At 40.4% G+C, this 22,145-nt stretch overlaps 1 protein-coding gene across 3 annotated transcripts; it reads right to left on the bottom strand.

Moving 5' to 3' along the window:
• Positions 1–42: 42 nt before the first annotated feature.
• Positions 43–20,944, bottom strand: C4H5orf63 (chromosome 4 C5orf63 homolog). Of its 3 annotated transcripts, none has more exons than XM_061188115.1 (4): positions 20,901–20,944; positions 5,542–5,662; positions 1,351–1,407; positions 43–678 (listed from the first exon to the last, which is right to left on the bottom strand). In XM_061188115.1, the coding sequence occupies exons 2-4, from the start codon at positions 5,653–5,655 to the stop codon at positions 514–516; spliced, it is 336 nt and encodes a 111-aa protein (XP_061044098.1). In that variant the 5' UTR covers positions 5,656–5,662; positions 20,901–20,944; the 3' UTR covers positions 43–513. The 3 variants fall into 3 exon arrangements, with proteins under 3 accessions (XP_061044098.1, XP_061044096.1, XP_061044097.1); XM_061188113.1 differs by having other exon boundaries at positions 43–690; XM_061188114.1 differs by lacking the exon at positions 20,901–20,944 and adding an exon at positions 18,968–18,991 and having other exon boundaries at positions 43–690.
• Positions 20,945–22,145: the final 1,201 nt, after the last annotated feature.

A 22,145-nucleotide genomic window follows, 5' to 3' on the forward strand; every position in this document is an offset into this window, starting at 1 on the left:
AACAGGTATTATTAAATTCCTCTGAGATAGACTTCATGCAGATGTATTTGTTAAAACATCCTTTTATTGACTGTGCACAGTTATTAACAATTCATATTTCACTTTATCTACCAAGTGGAAGAACATTTATTCTTTCATTAAAAAGTTAAGCCCTTAGGGCAGCAACGGGAACACAGAGCATTCTTCCTATAAACGGCTCTGTCCAGTGAATGTGAAATGCTTCCATATTAATACAAAAGAGAAAAATAAATAAAACAAGTAGATTTCTCCCACCTTCCATCATCCCCTCCCTGCCAATACACTCCTCTTATTTTATAAAATGCCAACAGGTGAACAGTTCCCACATTGGTACTTCCATTAATCACAAGAGGAATATTACCATTTATTTGGCACCACTGAGTTCAGAACATCCTTAGAGCTGTGTGAAAGTGACAAAAGGAGCATGAGGCCACAGTCATTTCCTCAGGAAAATGAGTTCCGGACAGAGAGGGTAGAAAATCATGAAGGCGTTCATCAGCCTCCCGCACCTTGCTGCTCAAGTTTCTGGAGCTGTTTTTCAAGTTTTGAGACGTCTACTCGATGCATCATCAGAAACTGGCCATTCAAATGAAAGACGGGGATGTCAAATTTATACCTGTCATACCAAGCAGAGTTTTCTGGAAGTGTGATGTCCACCTCCTGTAAAATAAACTGAAACAGAGACAGACTAAAGCTCTAGATTTCAGAGAACATGGAACAACGCAACGGCTGTAGTGACAAACTGATCCCCAGACTGGTTCTAATGCTGAGAGGTTTTTACTGTTGTTGTTTGAGGTCCACAGTCAGCTAATGACCCTGAATTCTGTAACCTGATTGATTTCTTTACATTCCCTAATTTTGCTACTTTTCTGTTACATCTGTTAGGTTCAGCATCCACCTACTACTTAGTTTCCAATGAAATAAACAATGTCCCAACTGGGAAGCTGCCTGAGAATCAAGAAAGACATGTTTTGGCTGTAAGATTGGGAAAGGTATCATGGTTTGCTACAGGAAAACACTTTCATGGAAATGACAACATAAGATAAAAGGAATAGGGACAAAAACTTAACAGAAGGCCCAAATGCTGTACCTGCTAGTTAACTTTGATCATTTTAAGAGTCAGAGTAGGAAAACCAGTACTGCTCAGAGAAAAACACTTAGGTGTAATGACTTTTATGGAAATCAGCACTAAAATCTCTCTCTGAAGAACAGAAAGAAAATTTAAATGAAAAATCATTCAATCTCTTTTCTTAAAGGAAGGATCCAGGCAGATACTTTATACTACATGCAGTATCTATTCCATATACATAAAGCCACACTGTATTATATTACCCTGTTTTTGTAAGGCTCCAGTACTTCCTTGGCTTCATCACAAAGGGGGCACGGATCCTACAGGATGAAAAAAGCCATTAAACCCAAAGAATGGCATTCAGCCTGACAAAAACCACAAGAAGCAGATTATACTTATTTTAAAGGACAGTTTTCTCCCAGGTTAATTATACTGTTTTATTTTCCAAAGCAAAACACTGCCACAGAATCTTATAAATAGCTAGTATTTCATGGTAAATGGGCTTTCAGCATTTTTTAGCTGTGTTTTGATTTTTCTTGACAAATAAATCAATCTAGTAAATGTTGATGCTTTTATTTGTTACACATATATGTGTGTATATATGTATATATGTGTATATATATGTACACACAATACATTTAGATGCTTACATTTTTTTGTTACTGGCTTCATCTAATTGATATCTGGGAAGATTATTTTCCATATCATCTATAGTCCTAGGGCTTTGTCCTTCCTAGGTCAGGAGCACCTTCCAGACCTGGCTGACATCACCAGAATGTCTTAAAGTCTGTTTTGATTTGGGGGGGGCACTGAGATTTGCCAGTCTGTTTTTCCGTTTTTTGTTTTTGTTTTTTTTGGCCGTGCCGCGCGGCTTGCAGGATCTTAGTTTGCCGACCAGGGATTGAACCCGGGCCCATGGCAGTGAAAGCACGAAGTCATAACCACTGGACTGCCAGGGGATTCCCCAGCCTGTTTTTCCTAATAACCCATTGGGATGGAGTTAGATAGTGATCGTCCCATCTTTAAAAGGGAAAAATCTCTTTACTTTGGGTGATGACTGTACCAACTCCTCAATGTTTTGTCAGTTTTCTCATTACAAGTGTCAGCAATAGGTTTCCCAGACTAACTCTCCACCTCTGGAGCAGGCGAGTTTTAGTGCCCATTGTTGTTTGCACCCTAACCATCTAGAGGAGAAGTCTGCCGAGAATGCTATGGATCATTGGCAGATTTTAAAGGCTTCTCAGGCCTTGACTCAATGAACAGGGACTACTATAGGTTCTCCTGTATGAGCTAAAAATAGATTCAACATTACTGATGCTTATATAAAACTTGCTTTTTAACATGACAGGAAAAGATGAGCTGCTATGGAGGCCCTTCCTCCAGCTTAACTCACCTTATTTTGAAATAAGAACCTGGATCATCAAAAGACAGTTTTCCTTCAGAAAGGTCTTTTTGGCCGTATTTTCCTGCTTCAGGGCTCATTATGTTATTTTAGCATTATCAATAAACAGATTATGGATAGTCTGTGACTTTTTTAAAAAATTTTAATTTATTTATTTATCTTTGGTTGTGTTAGGTCTTTGTTGCTGTGCACAGGCTTTCTCTGGTTGCAGCAAGCGGGGGCTACTCTTTGTTGCAGTGCACGGGCTTCTCATTGCGGTGGCTTCTCTTGTTGCGGAGCACGGGCTCTAGGCACGTGGGCTTCAGTAGTTGTGGCACGTGGGCTCAGTAGTTGTGGCGCATGGGCTTAGTTGCTCTACGGCATGTGGGGTCTTCCCGGACCAGGGCTCCAACCCATGTCCCTTGCATTGGCAGGCGAATTCTTAACCACTGAGCCACCAGGGAAGCCCAGTCTGTGATTTTTAAGATAACCATGTTGAAATTCTCTGAGAAAGTTTCAGAAAGTCAAGAGAGGATCTTAAAAGCAAAAGCAAAACAAGAACCAGTAAAATTGCAGAAGTACCAAATTTGGTACTATTTGCTTTTATAATAAAAAAAACTTTAGTAGAGCTAGGATCAGGTTTTTTATTTTGTTTTTTTTAAAACACAGGGAACGGGAATTCCCTGGTGGTCCAGTGGTTAAGACTCCACGCTTTCACTGCTGTGAGCAGCCCGGGTTCCATCCCTGGTTGGGGAACTAAGATCCCCCAAGCTGTGCGGTGCAGCCAGAAACAAAACAAAACAAACAACCCAGGGACTATGGAAGCCTGGGCAAATTATCACGTGTGTATGTATTTTTATGAGGAAAGGTCATCAAATTTTAAAGAAATCTATGAGCTGAAAAATGACAAGACCCAGTGGTCTGGAACATTTGTACATCCTTGTCTAGGATTTTCAGTGGTGCCAATACAGCACTTATTTACCCTATCCCTGAATTGTAGTGGACATTTGGTGGGTTGGCTGTCTACCACCCACTCTTCTTTCTTGTAGCAAGAATGCTGTGATTTTGCCTCACAGAACTGCTCTCAGCATGTGGCTGACTCCTCCCTGAACGGGGGTGGAATACCTAATTTAGGCTGAGGCATCCAGCACATCACAGCCCTTCGACTACAAATGGCTCAGGGATCGGCCAATCAGAGCCAAAGGATAGTGTGAGGGTTTTGCTGGAGTTTCTGTAGATACCTGAAATGTGAGATCTGAGGCTTGGGATCGCTGCAGTTATCCATATGAAGAGCCAGAGTGTGAACTGATTTAACCTAGAGAATGGAGTGCTGAAGAGACTGGTAATGTGCTTAAGTTTCAGAATCAAGCTACTCCTGAAACCAGACTAACCCATAAAATCCCTTTTTTGTTTAAGCCACTCTGGGTAGTACTTTCTGTTATTTATAACTGAAAGAGACCTGATACTGTACTTTTCCTTTCAGAGGACTGTGAACTCCGGGAGGTGAGAGTAATGTCTTATTATATGTCTAATGACACAAATGAAGGGTTTGGTACAAATTTTAAGCTGAATGGAAGATTAGTGTGTTTTGCTTTGGCGCATGTTTCTGGCTAACTTGGCTATTGTTCAAACTGAAAAATAGTGCAGAATAGTTAGGCTGAGTGAGCACCATTAGCCTTAAGGGATTATTTTATTTTTGTGGTTAATTTTCACACACATTTCTCATATGTAGACACAAATGATGAAATATTTTTGTTCCATAATAATGCAATATATACTTATGAATATGAAAAGTAAAGATAAACTATTTTCAATAAGAAATTTTTAAAAGACTTAAACTTTGTTATTAGATAACTGTCAGATATATTCAAATTGCTAAAATGCCTGGAATGTGAAAAAAATCTATCAAACAAGAGACCTTTTTTGTTTGAATTGCAGTATTATTCACTAAAGGTAATTCTATTACCCTGCACTTTATTTCTTTTTTGATTACAAATCACACAAAGTAATGTTAACTAGCAAAAGGAAATCCATGATGTTTGTCTTATAAATTTTAGAGGAAAAAGTTCTTAAAAATTTAAACTTGCTTTATAGCTTAAAACCAGTGTTAGGGATAAGAAAATAAGTACAGTCAGTCCCATTATTTGTGGATTCTGTATTTGCGAATTCATCTATTAGCTAAAACTTATTTGTAACCCTAAAATCAATACCCAAGTTTTTGTAGTCATTCCCAGACATGCAGGTGCATAGAGCAGCGAAAAATTTGAGTTGCTCAAAGTGCACATTTCTGGCTGAGGTGGGACAGGATGATGCTCTGCCTTCTTGTTCCCGCTCTCATACTGTAAACAAGTGTCCTTTTCTACTTAGTGCCACTCTTTTTGCATTTTTGTGCTTTTTCTTGGTTATTTTGCCATTTAAAATGGCCCAAGCATAGTGCTGAAGTGCTGTCCAGTGTTCTAAGCATAAGAAGGCTGTGATGTGCCTTACGGAGAAAATACTGTGTTAGATAAGCTTTGTTCAGGCATAAGTTACAGTGCTGTTGGCCCTGAGCTCAGTGTTAATGAATCAACAATATATGTTAAATAAGGTGCCTTTAAATAGAAACACACATAAAACAAGGTTATATATTGATCAGTTCAAAAATGTTGTGACCAGAAGCTCACAGGAACCTAACCCTATATTTGCCCTAGGAGCAGTGGTTCAGTACTTGCTAATTCAGTGTTCCTGGTGACTTTATAGAACATGACTATCACAAATAATAAGAGTTGACTATATTTCTAAGTGATACACTTGTAAACATCTGATAGTTCTTTTCTTTCAATGTATGGATCAGATGACGATTAAATATATTAATTTACCTCCTGATAACAGTGACACAATGAAGTATCTGGGTAGGATAAAGAGTTACCACTGTTGTAACTGGAACTGAAAAATTGAGGAGCATGTCTGAAGAAAATTTATACCATTGCTTTCCTTTCAACATTTTTCCCCTTTCTTAAATGTACAACTTTCTTCACCCAACATTTTAATTCTTTATGTTTTTAAAGTAGTGATTTTACTTTTCACTCTGTACCTTTGTGAATAAGGTTAGCACCGGCAGAGCAGTCTTAGAGGCAGATAGATTTCTCAAGAGCCGTTGAAAGGAGTGTTTGGCAAGTTGCATGCTATTTCCTTGAAACCAGAGCATCTTAATTCTGCCAAAAGAAAAATAGACCAGTAAACTTATGTGCCCTAGACTTTGCTCTTTATAATAGAAACAGTAAGCTGCAAATCTATCATGGAATTTGAAGACTTCAGATGTGCTTCTTGGAGTCCAGGAGTGTCAGAGAGGCCAAATGTTTGGCAAGTCTTCATGATGCCTCAATATTCACTGTATTCCAAATTTAGAATTTAGAATGGGAAAAAATCCAAATGTATGGATTAGTTGTGTGTCTAATCACTTGGTTTCTGTAAGCAAATTCCATGGGTTTGTTAATTAGAATAAAAAATTAAATTTCACCTGCAGATTTTGCTAGCATCCTGATGATCCCCTAAAATGTGGGAAGTTTCCTGAAATGGTTTTTATTCGCAGAGATAGCTTATCTTATAGGTACGCATTCAACAATGCCCAGCCACCTTCACGGTAAAGGAGATAGTAAGCAAGAAGCACAAGTCTCCAGCTGAAGGTTAAGGCTATTACTTATGAGATTTATGCCCCTCTGCTGCAAGAGGTGGGGAAACACAGAGCTGTCCTTAGAGGAACTTATAGGGGAGATTAGGCTGAGTTAACCTGTCAAAAACAAAAATCTGCTCAGCTCTTCTAAGAAGTATTTTAAAAGGAGATGGTCATCATTTTTGAAAACATCCACAAATGTACTAGTGTTTCTACTGGAGATATTCCAATAAGAACAGCTTGGTAATAGCAGCATGTCAAACACTAGGCTTTGAAGCTCTCTCATCCTGCTACTTTGCTCGACATAAGACACCCTACTTATTCCTAGTTATTCTACTGAGCCTCCAGCTTTGTCCTTTAAACTACAGATATGATGATTTCACTTTTAAAACACATATGCACTGTTGACTTTATCACTTATCAATATTCCCTGCATGAATTCATTCCTGGTATCTTCATTTCTTAACTTCTCTTTACGCTATCTCTCCAACTTCATCTATCAGTTTCCCCTCCCTTATCTTGGCAACTTGCAGCACAAAGATTCTCTTTCTGTTCCTTGAATAACCAAAGATCATTTCTTCATCAGGATTTCTGTACTTGCTGTTCCTCTGCATGAAAAACTCTTAAGTAGCTTCTCATCTGGCCTGGGCTTATGTCACCTCCTTAGAGATGCCTTAGTGACTACCTTACCAATGTGGGCCAGTCCACCACTCTTCTTCCTCATATCTTGCTGTGGTTTTCTTTTATCCTTCACTATCTAAAATTATTTTTTTACCTATATGTCCCCTCTACTACAACATGAGTTACATAGGAGCAGACACTTGTTCACCCCAATATTCCCGAGCATCTACAATTAACCTGGTACATAGTAGATGTTCAAATAGTTGTTGGAATGTTAATAGTACTGGACTGAGCCTTTCCCCCCCTCTTTAGTCTCACCTCTAACCCTGATCAGACACTCAGTGTGCACAGCAGTCACTATGTGGGCGGATCTCATATCCCAACTAAAGGTCAGTGCTCCTCACGGTGTCCACAAGATGCAGGCCAGGGCGCTGCAGCTGGTCCCAGCCCCTTCACCACCACCTTGAATCTCCTCCTGCTCTGCTCCAGAGAGCATGCCTGTAATAATTATGTACTAATCTCTACTGGTGACCAAGCTTCTCAGCATAAGATTAGCTTTAAACTCATTTCAAACAGAATGATATGACTTTAGAGAAAAGCACTAAATCCATATCAAACCAGAGTAAAGAAGACAGGACAAAAGGATTGGATTCTGATCTGTGAAAACAATAATCTTTCCTTCTCTCTTAAATCCTTAGTCTTCCACTTCTCCCTGGATCTCCCTGCTAACTAAATGGTCCTGATAATGCATAAAAAAGGAATGTGATAAGGATTTTACAAGGACCCAGCGTTATTCTAAGGAGGAAAATGGATCTAAACAATTTCACAATATGCTGTGCTACTTTCAACTAAGTGATAAGCCCTGGTATATATATTTTCCATAAATTCAGGAGAACCAACACTCCAATAGGTGAATGTGGTTGGAGACAATAGCTTCCAAACATGGCTCTGTCTACAGAGGATATAAAGGAAGGGGAAGTATCAATGGAATGCTAGCCATGTTTACGACAGGTAGAAATTTCTGCATCGTTGGTTTTGGCAAGGCCTTATGCCAACAGTGGTACACCCTCCTAGGGTATGAAGTTAAAGAAACTGTATTAAATGAAGGAGAAAGAAAATTTTAAAAATCAGTTTTGTGAGAGTAAAGGCAGAAAGATAGCTCTTGGAAATGAGAAGGAGCAGGCTATCTAAGGCAGTGACCTAAGGTTACAACCAGGACAGTGAACGGCAGCTGTGTGCTTTTGGTGGAGGGATTTAAGATTTATTGATGTCAGGCTGGTAAGGAATGGAAAACTTACTGCTTTCACCTAACTGAGTTGAGACTGAGGTGTTAAGGCTTTTGTTAAAAAAAAAAAAAAATTCACATTCACAATGGAAATCTGCTTCAGTATTTCCAACATGACAAAACACAGCATGTGGTCTTGGTTGCACCCAAGACAAATAAAACCTGTCAGAGTAAACAGAGTTGCTCTTCATTCCAGATTTGCTAGAATACTTGTTCAACCAACCCAAAAAGCTAAGTAAAGTCTTCAGAGATGCCACAACCATTTTGTTAAATACTAGTTCTCTTTTCCATGTTAGTCTCTATTTCTCCTTTTTTTTAAATATGTATTTAATCACTTAAACATGGCACATTTGTTTACTGAAAAATGCATTAGCATTATGCAATTTTACTACCTGCATATTTTCCAAATGCCCTAGCACACTAGGGCACATGCGTTTTACCACATTGTTAAATTAACATTTCTTTGTAGGCACTGTATTATAAAATTATATTAGAGTCTGATACAAAAAGAAATTCCCATACCTCTCCTAGGCAGAAATAAGATATTATGGCTAAAGTTCTGAACACTGGAGTTCACTTAGTTCTAGAAATACAAAGTAAAATGAAAAATGATACACTCCAACTGGAACACCCCAAACCCTAACACCACTGCTGTCAACGTCACAGTCACCCCATCATGCTTTCTTGAAGTAAAATCTTAATATTGGCTACTCTGACAATGTGACATTTTCATTAGTTCTATTATTTTTGAACAGCATCTCAGCACTATAAGAAATACTCTGAACGGCGGTCTATGCCTGTTGGCTCATGACTGTGGGAGGACAACACCTTTTTGATTATGTCACTGAATTTAGTCATGAAGTGTGTGTCCTTACTACACACAAAGACACAATTTTATCCTTTGTATTTTGTTACATGCCTCTGTGATATGAGCAAAAAGAGCTGTGTTCATAATATCAAAGAAGCACAACTGGGTCACCTTTGTCACAGACAAAAAAAAAAAAGCATAAGACTGGATTTAGAATGTGCCTAAAACAAATTCCACAGCCTAACAATAAAGATGGTGACTCCTGCTGTTTCAAGTCCACTGCCGCTCAGAGGCACGGATCACCCTGAAAGAGAAAGGGAATGCTGGCTTTTCAACAAAACTGAGGCCGACTTCAGTGGTCTTTATGGCAGAATCAAATACAACATGGAGGAGGACTGACTGGACCAATTCAGCCCTCCTTGAAGCAAGATAAGGAAGATAACTTTATAGCATTTTCCCTGCGAAGCACTGAAGGACATACCATTGAAACAACTGACTGCTGCACAGAAAGAAGCCAGGGTCATTTGAGCCTTTATTAAGGATTATTCATTTCTTGCATGAGGAGCTGCCCAGGCTATGGCTGCACATCACTTATGTGGGGTTCCTGGATTCTTCAAACGCTGTGTGTGTCTGACTAGAAGGGAAATAACATTGTTCTCGCTTGAGTAGAGAAACTGACCTTCACTGACCAGAATTTTTATTCATATGAAGAGTCCTTGGGCACACCGAATCTCCAAGCTCACGTGATCCCTCATCAGCAAGCTGCAGTGTTCTTAGCTCATGTGCAAAATCAAAAAGTTTATATCAACTCAGGTACCGCCTCCAGATAATGCTGGAGCTTCTTCACAAGAATACAATGTAAATTTAATGCTGAGTTGACATTAACCAAACACTATTACCGTCACTCTCGCTGAACCTGTGTTCCAGAAAGAGAGGCTCAGGGCTTCTGTCCCGTCATTTATGCCATGTGAGATGTTAAGTGCTCCATTTCACATTCATTACCATCTAAGTACAACATTCCTATTTTTACACAATGACTAGAAACACATGTGCACGCACACACACACAAACACATCCCTCTCTTGGGAACGAAATCCATTATTTTAGATTACTGAAAGTTTATGTAACGAGGTGAGGTTGCTCTTAGGGGACTCATCTGGGTCACTGGGCTCTACCTAATCCAGGGAAACAGGGACAAATGATGCCTCCCCAGTGGTCTTATATGCTTTTGGTCAGTCAGCTGTGTCCAAACCTCCCTCTCTCCCAAACAAGTGAGAGCCTACCCTAGGATCTTGGGTCCAAGTGTGGAGCCAAGAGTGACAAGGAGACGCAGCATATAGAGACACAATCAAAGCTGCAAATTGAGCAGATACTTTGAGGTGTCAATTCCAAGGGGCTAAGCAGGGTTAGAATGAGGCTATAGAACAGAAACAGAGGGTAGGGGGTGGAAGGCAACCTGGAGCGGGGCCCTCACTCCCTGCATGCGTGAGATCTCAGGTGCTTTTTCAGCACCTCAGCCACAGCAGTCAGGGCACCTGGCCAGGGGAACTGCCAAGGAGGTAGCACCAACTCAGACTTGATGTTACAACAGGATCCCCAGCTCACCACCCATCTGTGGGCCCACTTGTACATGGCCTCATGCTCAGCTTCATTCTTTCTTTTTTTTTTTAAATAACATAACATTATATTAGTTTCAGGTGTAAAACATAATGATTTGATATTTGCATACATTGCGAAATGATCACCACAGCCTCGCCTGGCTATGCATTTGGACTGCTGATTTGATCCCACATAACACATGAAACCCTGAGCAGACATACCCTGCATGTCCACTCCATTCCCTGCAGCTTCTACTTCCAGGCTTCAGTGCCAACAGGTTTACCACATGGGGGCAGAGAAGCCTGTAGAGAATCAGTCCCAGAAAGGAATGACTGGTCATATGCGTTCCTAAAGACAAAACCCCTTTTTATTTTTTTTTAAATTATTACCATGACTGTGGGGTTTCCAAGTATCTGGATGTCTCTACTACACTGTTTGAATGCAATAGGTGCTCTGTTAATTTGCATTCAACACACTGATTTGTGCAAAAGTTTTCTAACTATTTGAAGTGTGGGCCTGGCCTAACCAGTAAGATTATAATTTCACTGAAGGTATATGGCATTTACATATCCATCACTTGGTACATACACTCTGCCCCCCTATCCCCCGGGGCCTCACCGCTTCAAATTCTTAGCAAAATAAGCCATTATTGTTTTTTCTTCATCCTGTCTGGTGTTTAGTCCATTTCTTTCCCTCCAAATAAAACTCTCGCATGGAGAAATCAACTCCACATTCTGTATACAAGCAACAAGAACTATAGAGATGTACTCCAGGGGATTCAGGAGGAGGGAGTTAAATTCTTCACTGAAACAATATAAATACAAGAGAGATCACAACAGGGACATCTAATGGGCAACTTTAAATGTCATAAGAGAAAGGAAGGGAAGAGTACTGTGGGCTGAGATTGGAAGTGGTTTCACGAGAGAAGGATCCTAAATCATGTAGGATTTCGATATGTAGAAAAAGGGGAAGCATTCCGAAGCCAGGGTTAGACACAAAGGCATGAAGTAGGTATGCTGTGGCCTTTTGGATGGGAGCCAATGAAGGGTTTTAAACGAGAGTGATAGGATAAAATTGGTGTTTTAGGAGATCTGGCAGCAGCGAGCAGGATGGCTGCAAAGGAAAGAAGAATGGCGACGGGAAAGAGTTCAATTATGAAAATCCAGGTGTGGGATGAGATCATTCATTCAACAATTACCTACTGTTTTCCATGTCTTAGATACTCATAGGTACTGGGTTCAGTGGTGAACAGAAAAGTCAGGTCCCTGGCCTCATGGGGTCCATATTATAGGGAAGTTAAAGAGACTCTTTTATGTCTCTCAACATAAGACAGTGGTAAGCAGAGGGGAGGGAGTGAAACAGGGTGATGTGATGGTGACTAAGGCAGGTCCTTTAAATAAAATGCTCTGAGCAGGTGTCATTTTTGCTGAGACTAAAGGCTGAGAAGGTACAAAGATCTGAAGGAAGAGCATTTTGGGGAGAGGGAACAGTAAGTGCAAAGACTCTGGGGTAAGGACAACCTTGACTTAGTGGAAGAAACAGAAAGGACCATGTGGCTAAAGCACAGTAAGCAAGGGGAAGAGTGGAGGAGACAGGTCACTGGGGGTTGGATCACCTAAGGCCTCACAGGCTATGTTAAAGAACTGAGGTTCTATTTTCACACAGATTTAGAGGAGGGAAGTGATGGGTCTCATGTACATTTTACACTTATTTATTTAAAAGATTTTTTTTGATGTGGACCATTTTTAAAGTCTTTATTGAATTTGTTACAATATTGTTTCTGTTTTATGTTTTGGTGTTTTGGCCACGAGGCATGTGGGATCTTAGCTCCCTGACCAGGGATCGAACCCTCACCCCCTGCATTGGAAGGTGAAGTCTTAACCACTGGACCGCCAGGGAAGTCCCTCATGTACATCTTAAAAAAGATGACTTTAATGCTGTGTGAGAATGGATGGCAAGAGTGGAAGCAGGGACCCAGTTAGGGGCTACTGCCGTAGTCCAGGTGAGAAAGGAGGGTGGTGTGGACAGGGCCAAAAGGACCTGCCAATGAACTGGATATGAGGAATTAAAAATGACAGTAAGGACTATTCTAGTTTTGGTTTTGAGCTGCTGGGTGGGTGGCAGTGCCATTTACTAAAATGGCAGCTGAGGCAGGAACAGATTGAGGGATGTATGGGTCTGCGAGCTCAGTGAGGGACAAGCTGAGACTCAAGTAGAAAGTCGCGTGTACAGGTTTGGTAGTCAGAGAAACCAGGGCTGAAGATAAAAATTTGAGACTCCGTCAGTTTAAGGGCTGTAATTACACCTGAGATCATGAGATCATCTAAATAGCAGAGAAAAAGAAGAGGACCCAGGACAAATCTCTGAGGCAATCCAACATTCAGAAGTTGGGTACAGAGGAGCCAGCAAAGGAGGCAGAAAGAAAGGTTGGTGAGGTAGGAGGAAAATCAGAAAAGTGGGCCATCATGGAAGCCAACAGGAGAAAGTGTCTCCAGAAAGAGGGGAGTGGCCCACTGTCAAAAAGAGTGATGAGGGCTTGGACTAGAATAGGGGTAGTCAAAGAAGCTACCACAAATCAGATGAGATGCGTCTCATGTTGCTCCAAAAGAATGAAACCTTCCAACCAATGCCTACCCCTAAAATGAACTACCTTGTCTGACTCTTGCCTAATTTCACATCTTAAGTAAAAGGGGATATTTCTGGTGAGGATGGAGGCAGTGGGGTAGGGAAGAAGAGTAAAAGCAAAATTTGGTTGGGTGTCTTAAAAAGAGATAATAAATGTAAAAATCATTGTATAAGTTAAAAAGCAGAATAGAGAAATAAGGCTTAACTATTTATTACTAAATAATACAAAAAATAAGGTATTGTTATTAATAATGATAATGATGATGTTTCTACTGACTGAAATGTGCTTTTACTGGCCCCAAAAGGAAGATTTAAAACTCTAGGTATAATAGTCTCAGAAATAGGGAACTGCAAAACTGAAAAATATTTCAAACAGAAATAGCTGAAAACTTCAGATTGTGAACATCACTTAAATAGGAATTCCTAAGACATGATATCACTGATTAAAGACCCAGCATATTTGTCTTCTACTAAGACTGAATACCTAGACCAGCAAATACCTCGGCACCAGGTACTGGCTTACTTTACTCAGGTCTCACATAGTTACAGAACAGGGCACTGAAATTCAGTTTGCAAGGGGTAGAGGTTTCCCCTTGATAGGTTCTGAACAAAAGTCACTTCCCTTCCAGTTGCTCCTTCCAAATACTTGCCTTTATATTTTCAAGGAAGAGAAAATTCAGTACCACTATTATTTTACCAATGATATCCTCAACCCAACCCTGGTACATCAAAACAGAAGCTGCCTAGGCAGTGGTAAAGTTGGATTTATTAATAATCTTTAAAGACAAAACTTGTTCCAAAGTATTTTTGAATAAATTGTGTAGAAAGGTCAAAGTAAATTTAAATGAACATAGTTCCCACGAACTCATCAGTCAGGGGAATTAAGCACAAATGGTATGATTCTTCATCTAGAGCTTTAAAGTTACTCTTTCTTACAGAGTTTCAGTTGGAATTCAGCAATGTTTGAATTCCTGGGTGCATTTCTCTGTGCAGATTTCATAAATATAAACCCCAAAGACAGGCAACTCCACTAATTAGTTCTCTGATGCTAGGCAATTCCTCATCTCTTTAAGCCTGTTTCATCAACTGTAAAATGGAAATACAACCCCCTGTCCTGTTCTCTCGTTTTACAGAGACTAGGAGAAACTCTGCCCATAGGCTTTGCTTATTAAATATCCTCCAGATCAGAGAAGGGGAAACCACATACAGAAGAAATGCCATGGCAATAGCTCAAGACGTCAAAGGTCTCCAAAGAAAGGCTTGGAAGTAGTTACCTGTAGGAGTCTAAAATGCTAGGCCATTTAAAGAGGACCAAAATTCATACATAGATCTGGGCAGAAGTGTAAACGGGCTTGCTCTTCGCAAACTCGCTTCTCTAGCTCCTCAGTCATAACTGGGAAGCCTTGGCATCAGAAAAGACCCAGCAGGAAAATGGGGGAGGCGACATTAGGGTGGCCGGACACTGATCTTGCAACTGTTTGAGCATCTGAGGTGGAAAAGTGCCTCCGAAAAGGAAGAATAATGTGTTTCTTTCTTATTGATGGACCCATTTAAAGAATGATTTTTAATGGCAGACCCTCATCATCTTGGCATTCTCCTCCATGTCCAGAAGTGCTGCTGTGTTTGCCTAGGCATATAGCAAGCTGACAAACGTGAAATGAAAGGGAGGAGGAATCTTCAGAGTAAGCAAGAGTTTGCTTTAGAATCTTTGGACCTTAGCAGTCACATTTTCCAGATCGTTGCTTCAGAGGAGTCTACTTGGTAATGGGGTTGGTTTCCAGAAAAACATTCAGCTAAGAAAAATAAAATGAAGATGCTGATCAAGAACAGTAATATACTGTTACTATACACTCCCTCTAGCACCCAGGGGTCCAGAGGGGATTCTGGACTAATTCTTGTTAACACAGTGGGGCTTGCACACACTGTACCCCTCCCCTTATCCTCAACCCTGAGGATACTGACTCAGCATCTGGCCTAGAGCCAGAGGCATATTCTGAATTCAGAGTGTGCAACAATGTTCAGTACTATTAAGACATAATGGCTGCTCTTCAATAAGTGGTGCTGGGAAAACTGGACAGCTACATGTAAAAGAATGAAATTAGAACACTCCCTAACACCATACACGAAAATAAACTCAAAATGGATTAAAGACCTAAATGTAAGGCCAGACACTATCAAACTCTTAGAGGAAAACATAGGCAGAACACTCTATGACATAAATCACAGCAAGATCCTTTTTGACCCACCTCCTAGAGAAATGGAAATAAAAACAAAAATAAACAAATGGGACCTAATGAAACTTAAAAGCTTTTGCACAGCAAAGGAAACCATAAACAAGACGAAAAGACAACCCTCAGAATGGGAGAAAATATTTGCAAACGAAGCAACTGACAATGGATTAATCTCCAAAATATACAAGCAGCTCAATATCAAAAAAACAAACAACCCAATCCAAAAATGGGCAGAAGACCTAAATAGACATTTCTCCAAAGAAGATATACAGATTGCCAACAAACACATGAAAGGATGCTCAACATTACTAATCACTAGAGAAATACAAATCAAAACTACAATGAGGTATCACCTCACACCCGTCAGAATGGCCATCATCAAAAAATCTACAAACAATAAATGCTGGAGAGGGTGTGGAGAAAAGGGAACCCTCTTGCACTGCTGGTGTTAATGTAAATTGATACAGCCACTATGGAGAACAGTATGGAGGTGTCTTAAAAAACTAAAAATAGAACTACCATATGACCCAGCAATCCCACTACTGGGCATATACCCTGAGAAAACCATAATTCAAAAAGAGACATGTACCACAATGTTCATTGCAGCACTATTTACAATAGCCAGGACATGGAAGCAACCTAAGTGTCCATTGACAGATGAATGGATAAAGAAGATGTGGCACATATATACAATGGAATATTACTCAGCCATAAAAAGAAACAAAACTGAGTTATTTGTAGTGAGGTGGATGGACCTACAGAGTCTGTCATACAGAGTGAAGTAAGTCAGAAAGAGAAAAATACCGTATGCTAACACATATATATGGAATCTAAAAAAAAAAATGGTTCTGATGAACCTAGGGGCAGGACAGGAATAAAGATGCAGACGTAGAGAATGAACTTGAGGACACGGGGAGGGGGAAGGGTAAGCTGGGATGAAGTGAGAGAGTGGCATGGACATATATACACTACCAAATGTAAAATAGATAGCTAGTGGGAAGCAGCCGCATAGCACAGGGAGATCAGCTAGGTGCTTTGTGACCACCTAGAGGGGTGGGATAGGGAGGGTGGGAGGGAGGCGCAAGAGGGAGGGGATATGGGGATATATGTATACGTATAGCTGATTCACTTTGTTATACAGCAGCAACTAACACAACAATGTAAAGCAATTATACTCCAATAAAGATGTTAAAAAAAAAAAAAAAAAGACATAATGGCTGCAAAGCTGTTCCTGAAAGCCAAGAAAGCCTGAATAATGTGGTTGGGTTATATCATACATGAGGGCTTAACAGAGTTTAAAAACCAATTTGAAAATTCCCTCATTCCATAAAGATAGCATTTAAGATGAGGGCAAAATCATGCTAGTTCAAGGGATGGGAACAAAGTACATAAGGAATTATGCAGACTCCTCTCCACATTATCCTTCTTAACCAAAATGACCCATTCCCTTTGAAGGTATATCTGATACTTAATACTGACCCAGAAAGAAGTCAATTTCATTAAAACATCTTAGTCTTATTGTACCCAGCTAGTAATGCCAGTTTCCTTGCTATTTAAAAAGCACACAACTTTATTTCCAAAAGTAATTGTTTGCAATTCAAACTCCATCCGCCCAGGCAATGCCTTCCATTTGTCACTAATACTCCACCATTTCCAATTCATCTTGCCAAAGAGGCACGTTATCCACATGACCACACAAGACCTGAAAGATGTTTCATTCATTTTTAGCCATTTTGTAGCAGATGACTTTGGAACATTTGAGATATTAAATCCAGCATTTCTTTGGACTTGTGACACTAATACCTGAATGTTAGGAACTATCCACTCTTGAGGTCATGCCCCAGCCACCCTCAGTTATGTGAGATTCTGCAATTCTCTGAGTCCTATTCTGTTACTTAAAACTTGTCACTGATAGAAAATCTTAATATTTTGGAACTGGATTCCAAGACACTTTGGAGATTTCCCTTGCTTTATGGATAAAGGAACTGTTTTACCAAAGCCTTTTATACTGCAGTTTTTTTCTCTATATTTTCTCTTTGAACAGTGCCTATTTTTATGTATAATGAGACCAACACAGAATTCTCAGAACTGCAAGGGACCTCCAAGTTCAACCCCCTTTTTTCCAAAAAAAGTCTCAAAAAGTTTTATACATTAATCCTCAGAGTATACTGAATAACAGATACCACATTTTGTTTAAGATTTAATTTAAAGATGGAGAGAATGAGGAAAAGTCTCAGCTTCGGATGGCAGAATTCTTTTACTATAAGAACGAGGTTCTGATCTCTAAATCTAAGATGATACAGATTAACTTTATTTTTGAACTTGGAGAAACAGAGCTGAATTTAGATCTATCTCTTTTTGTTTTTTTTCCAGTCTATATCCTAAGCTGCTTCGGCTGACTGAATTTCTATTAAATAACAGTATCCTTTCTCTTGGCTGACTGGAAGAACTACAGGTTTTAAGAAGAAAAGAGTTTAAAAAATTAAATAATTCAGTCTTATGTCCTTCCCCCTGACTAAAGTAGAAGCCACTTCCCCATTATTTCATGATTAATATGAAAAAGTACAGAAACAATGAGAGGAAGTTCATCTGTTTCCAGTAGTAACATTCTGGTTTCTGTTGGAATTCCATTGGCAACAGAAGGAAGCAGCATATACCACATGCCTGCCCTATTACAATACAAAAAGCTGTCAACTTTGAACTCTTTTGAAATGTTAGTAAAGTAGAAAAGATGACTGTGGCTTTCCTTCAACATTATTTGGGTAACCTAGCCTTAAAATAGTGAACAAACATAAGTCCTTTATCCTTAAGGCAGGACCAAACCAAGATATTAGTGACCTAGGTAAGCTAATAATTTGGCATACCTTCAAATGGATACTTTTCAAATATTCACTCAACAGGTGTTTGGGTGAGGAGTTGGGCATGGCAGGCCTTGAGAGAGAGTGGAAAGGGGGCTGGCGGGGCCTTTCAGTTTGCATACTCTATTCAGTATAACAAAGACCACACAACTGATCAGGCTAGATCTCCTTGGAAGGCAGTTTGTTGACCATCTGTAGATTTTCAAATATGCCCTTCCCTACTCCAAGCTGTTTATCAAGGCATTAGTAACTGCAGCATTTATAACTGCACTGGTAGCTCCTTGAAAGTTTACTGCTTTATATTCTTTTCTCTACCTTGTTGCATTCCCAATGATGCTTTCACAGTCCTTATAGATCCAGCCTCCCTTCTGTACCATGTACTGAGTGTTTGTTATGTGCCAGATACTAGAAATATAAAAGTGATTAAGATACTTTCCCTGCCCTTAAGGACACACCTTGGGTAGGGGAAAGATTTACAAACAAATAATACAATACCACAGTGATGAAGCCTATAGCAGTAAAATGGTTATTACTAGATATTACAGGTAAAATGCTCTAAAATCCTTTCTTAAAATAGAAGGTATTTTGAATCTGCCTCTATCTCTGGAAATCTTATCTTGGGTAAGGATTGGAATAAAAAGAGAGTAATGTTTTCATGCCTCCAGTTCTCTGCGGCTGTAACTGAGACGGGAAGGTAGGGATGTGGAATAATATCTACGTGAAACTTAGCCCAAACCTTTCATTTTGCATATTCTTCCTCAAATAATTTTGTCTCTCAAACTTGCTATGTGATACTAGGGGAAGGATGAAGGAAGCTCACCTAGTCCCTGCTACCTGTGTAGCTACACATCCCTGGATCCAGATAGTTTCTCCCCTTCAAAATAATTGCAAACAAGATTAAAACTGCATGCAGGAACGATTCCAGCTGGCTTTTGGCTTCCTCTGATGTACACTCCTTGAATAAAGCAGTGGCAAAATTAGATTTAAAATAAGAAACATAAAAAAAAAACGTACTACTTGTACCAGATCTCCTCAAGGTCCTGCTACGTGTGAACCCTGAGCCCTGAGCCCTGGCATTAGAGTAACTAAATGCATCAGCCAGCTGGAGTATGCACATGTTATGAAATACAAAAACCTTAATAATAATAAAAAACTTATTTTGAAGGCATACTTCCACATTGCCTCTGGGTACTTAAGAGTCCGCGAGAACCAGGCATCTGGAATAAAATTGAAATACAGTCCAATAAATTCCGAAGTTGGAAAATCCTCCTCTCTATTTCCTTACCTGCCATCAATCCATCTAAAGAAAACCACATAGCCATATTTTCCTCCAATAAAGGAGACATAAAAATATTGATCCTTCCTTGGCAGGTAGCTACTACTGACCACAATAAGCATGAAGAAAGAAACTCTGCGGAGTCTGCCTTTCTAAAACACCAGCCCCGCCAACCTTAATTTTCACAGCAGGCCCTTTCTGGTTCCAGGCAATTCCTCAGCAGAACAGGACCCAGGTTATTAGGCTACGACATTTCACACAGAACCATGATTAGTTCTGCCTTACCCCCAATATTACTATAACCACTTAGTATTTCCAGGGCACACCTCTTTTTCCAAGTGTTTTAAATCTCAATGCATACAGCTGTAAATATTGGTAGAGAGCCTCATAAGCATTTTCACACAGTATTCCTGAGATAATTAGTAAATGAGAAGACTGTGGCCTCTAACAGCCACTTCATCTTTAGCAGTCCCACACTGAGACATGGCTCTCATGGCTGCCTAACCAAGGTAATGTGTGGTTAAGGAGACGTGCTCATGCTGGGAAATGTGCTAGGAAGTGTGGGGGGCATAACAGATCTTAGACACTATCCCTGTCCTGGAGGAGCTGAGAATCTTGGGCTTTAGCTGGGCCATACTGTGGATTTTTCTTTTAAGTGCTCTAAAATATAAAGTACGACGTAAAATACTTTCTGTTAAGAAACAAGAATAAAGATCTGCCAGGCAAAAAACTCCTTGTTCTTCAACAGAACAGCCTTAGAAACAGACACTTGCCTATTCATGTTAGTAGCAATTTAGTAGGGACTTTGTAACTCTGGACTTACTTAAAAAAACTGTATGAGCGGTATTTGTCAGCGGTGACTGACAAGGCTGAGTATTTGAGAACTGTACAGTCTTTGATTTATTCTCTCATGGTTCAGCACCCAGAGGGCTGCTTTTGCCCAACAAAGGCAGACAGGAGGTCCAGAGAGCCCCAGGACTCACAGTGCTCCTGCCAGCACCCACGATTAAACCTTTCAGCCCTCAATTAAAGGTCAACATGGTTGCTCAAAAATATTTATTTAAAAAGGCAGTCATCTCAGCCAGTCGAGATTATATTACCACGTCACAGAACTCGAATAAATCCGAAGCAGGGCATCTGTGAATCACGGAAGAAGCATGAAGTTGTGATGTTTTCTGCTTCCTCTTAAAAAGCTACCTTTCCCACCCGTGATTCTGTTCACTTCTCAGAGCGCCATCGCGCGCGCGCGCGCGCGCGCGCACACACACACACACACACACACTCACGCTTATAATTTGACCCCGGAGGTTCACGGATTTATGGCTCCCGGTTTAATTAAATTTCCTGTAGTGACAATCGAAACCGGCAGCGTGCGGCACAGTGTGGGGGTCCCGTGCCCCCCTCTCCAGCCCGCGTGCCGGCTCCAGGAGGGGTCCCGCGAGCGCCCACCTGCCGGCGCCCGACCACCAGCACCCACCTGAGGTTCGGCTGCTCGGGTCGCCGCTTCCGCTGTGCGCCGGCACTTCCGCCCCGGCCGCCAGGCGCCCGCCCCGCACTTCCGCCCCGGCCCGCAGCCGCTGGGGCTGGCGTCAGTGGATCGCAGGTCCGAGCCGATCGTCCCTCGGAAGGCTGGCCGCGCTTGGGCTGTTACGCATGAAAAGAGAGATACAAGAACCAAGGCCACACTGTTTAAAAAAAAAAAGTCCACGGAAAAGTGACCTGGCATGTTTGGGAACCATTAATAACGAGCATCAGGTGTGAGAAAATAATAATACTCAAAACTAACACGTATTGATTGCTCACCATCAGCTTTACGTTCATAACTTGATTAATCCTGAGAATAATCCTATTAAGTATTATTAGTACCATTTTACAGAAGACGAAATGGAGGCTTAGTAGCTTGCCCTAGTTCTCAGAACTAGAAAATGGCATAGTTGAGATTCCACCCCATGCAGTCTGATGTCGGTATCCCTGAGCTTACCACTGTGCACTCAGTATGTATTCAATGCTTTAAGAGAAGATACAAAACAAACCAAGGTCAGGAATGAATCCCCTAAACAAACCACACTGGTTATGTGATAACTTTCAGAGGGCGCATCTAGAAAGTAGAGTTTTCAAATTCTAACTTTATCACTTCAACATGTGCTGATAATAAAAGAGGGGATTTTGTGACTGTCAACAGACTACCTATGATTATTTTTGAGTTGATACACTTTGATAAGACCTAATTTATCTGAAGAAAATTAAAAAAAAGAAAAAAAGATCAATCTACAAAGTATGCTCCACCTAACAGTTGCTGATACGTTATCTTTAAAGAAGTTATCTTGGGTCTAGTTAAAAACACCTTGGTGGTACACGCATACCTTTGTGGAGTGATAGAAAAGCTTCCTAGAAATGCAACTCCAAATCAACTTCCAAATCTCATTTCTTGTTGGAGAATGGAAATACTGTAAATTGAATTTATGACACCTGATTTCATCCACCGAATGAGAAGAATGACTCCACCCAAGGCCACCAGTGAAGACTTTTAGCATTGGTTACTGGTAAATTTCTCCAAAGAGCCAAAAATTCACAAATTCTCAGAATTTGAATTCAATTAGTAAGAATTTCTTGGGTTGTTCAGACCTCCTCATGATTGTTTTAGTTGAGGGTGGAAGTCCCGTGAAATGGCTGGGCATCCCTGAGAACTCACTGTAATCGATGCCCAATCACTTTGGGAGAG

Source organism: Eubalaena glacialis, chromosome 4 (assembly GCF_028564815.1).
Source record: "Eubalaena glacialis isolate mEubGla1 chromosome 4, mEubGla1.1.hap2.+ XY, whole genome shotgun sequence".
Taxonomy (NCBI): domain Eukaryota; kingdom Metazoa; phylum Chordata; class Mammalia; order Artiodactyla; family Balaenidae; genus Eubalaena; species Eubalaena glacialis.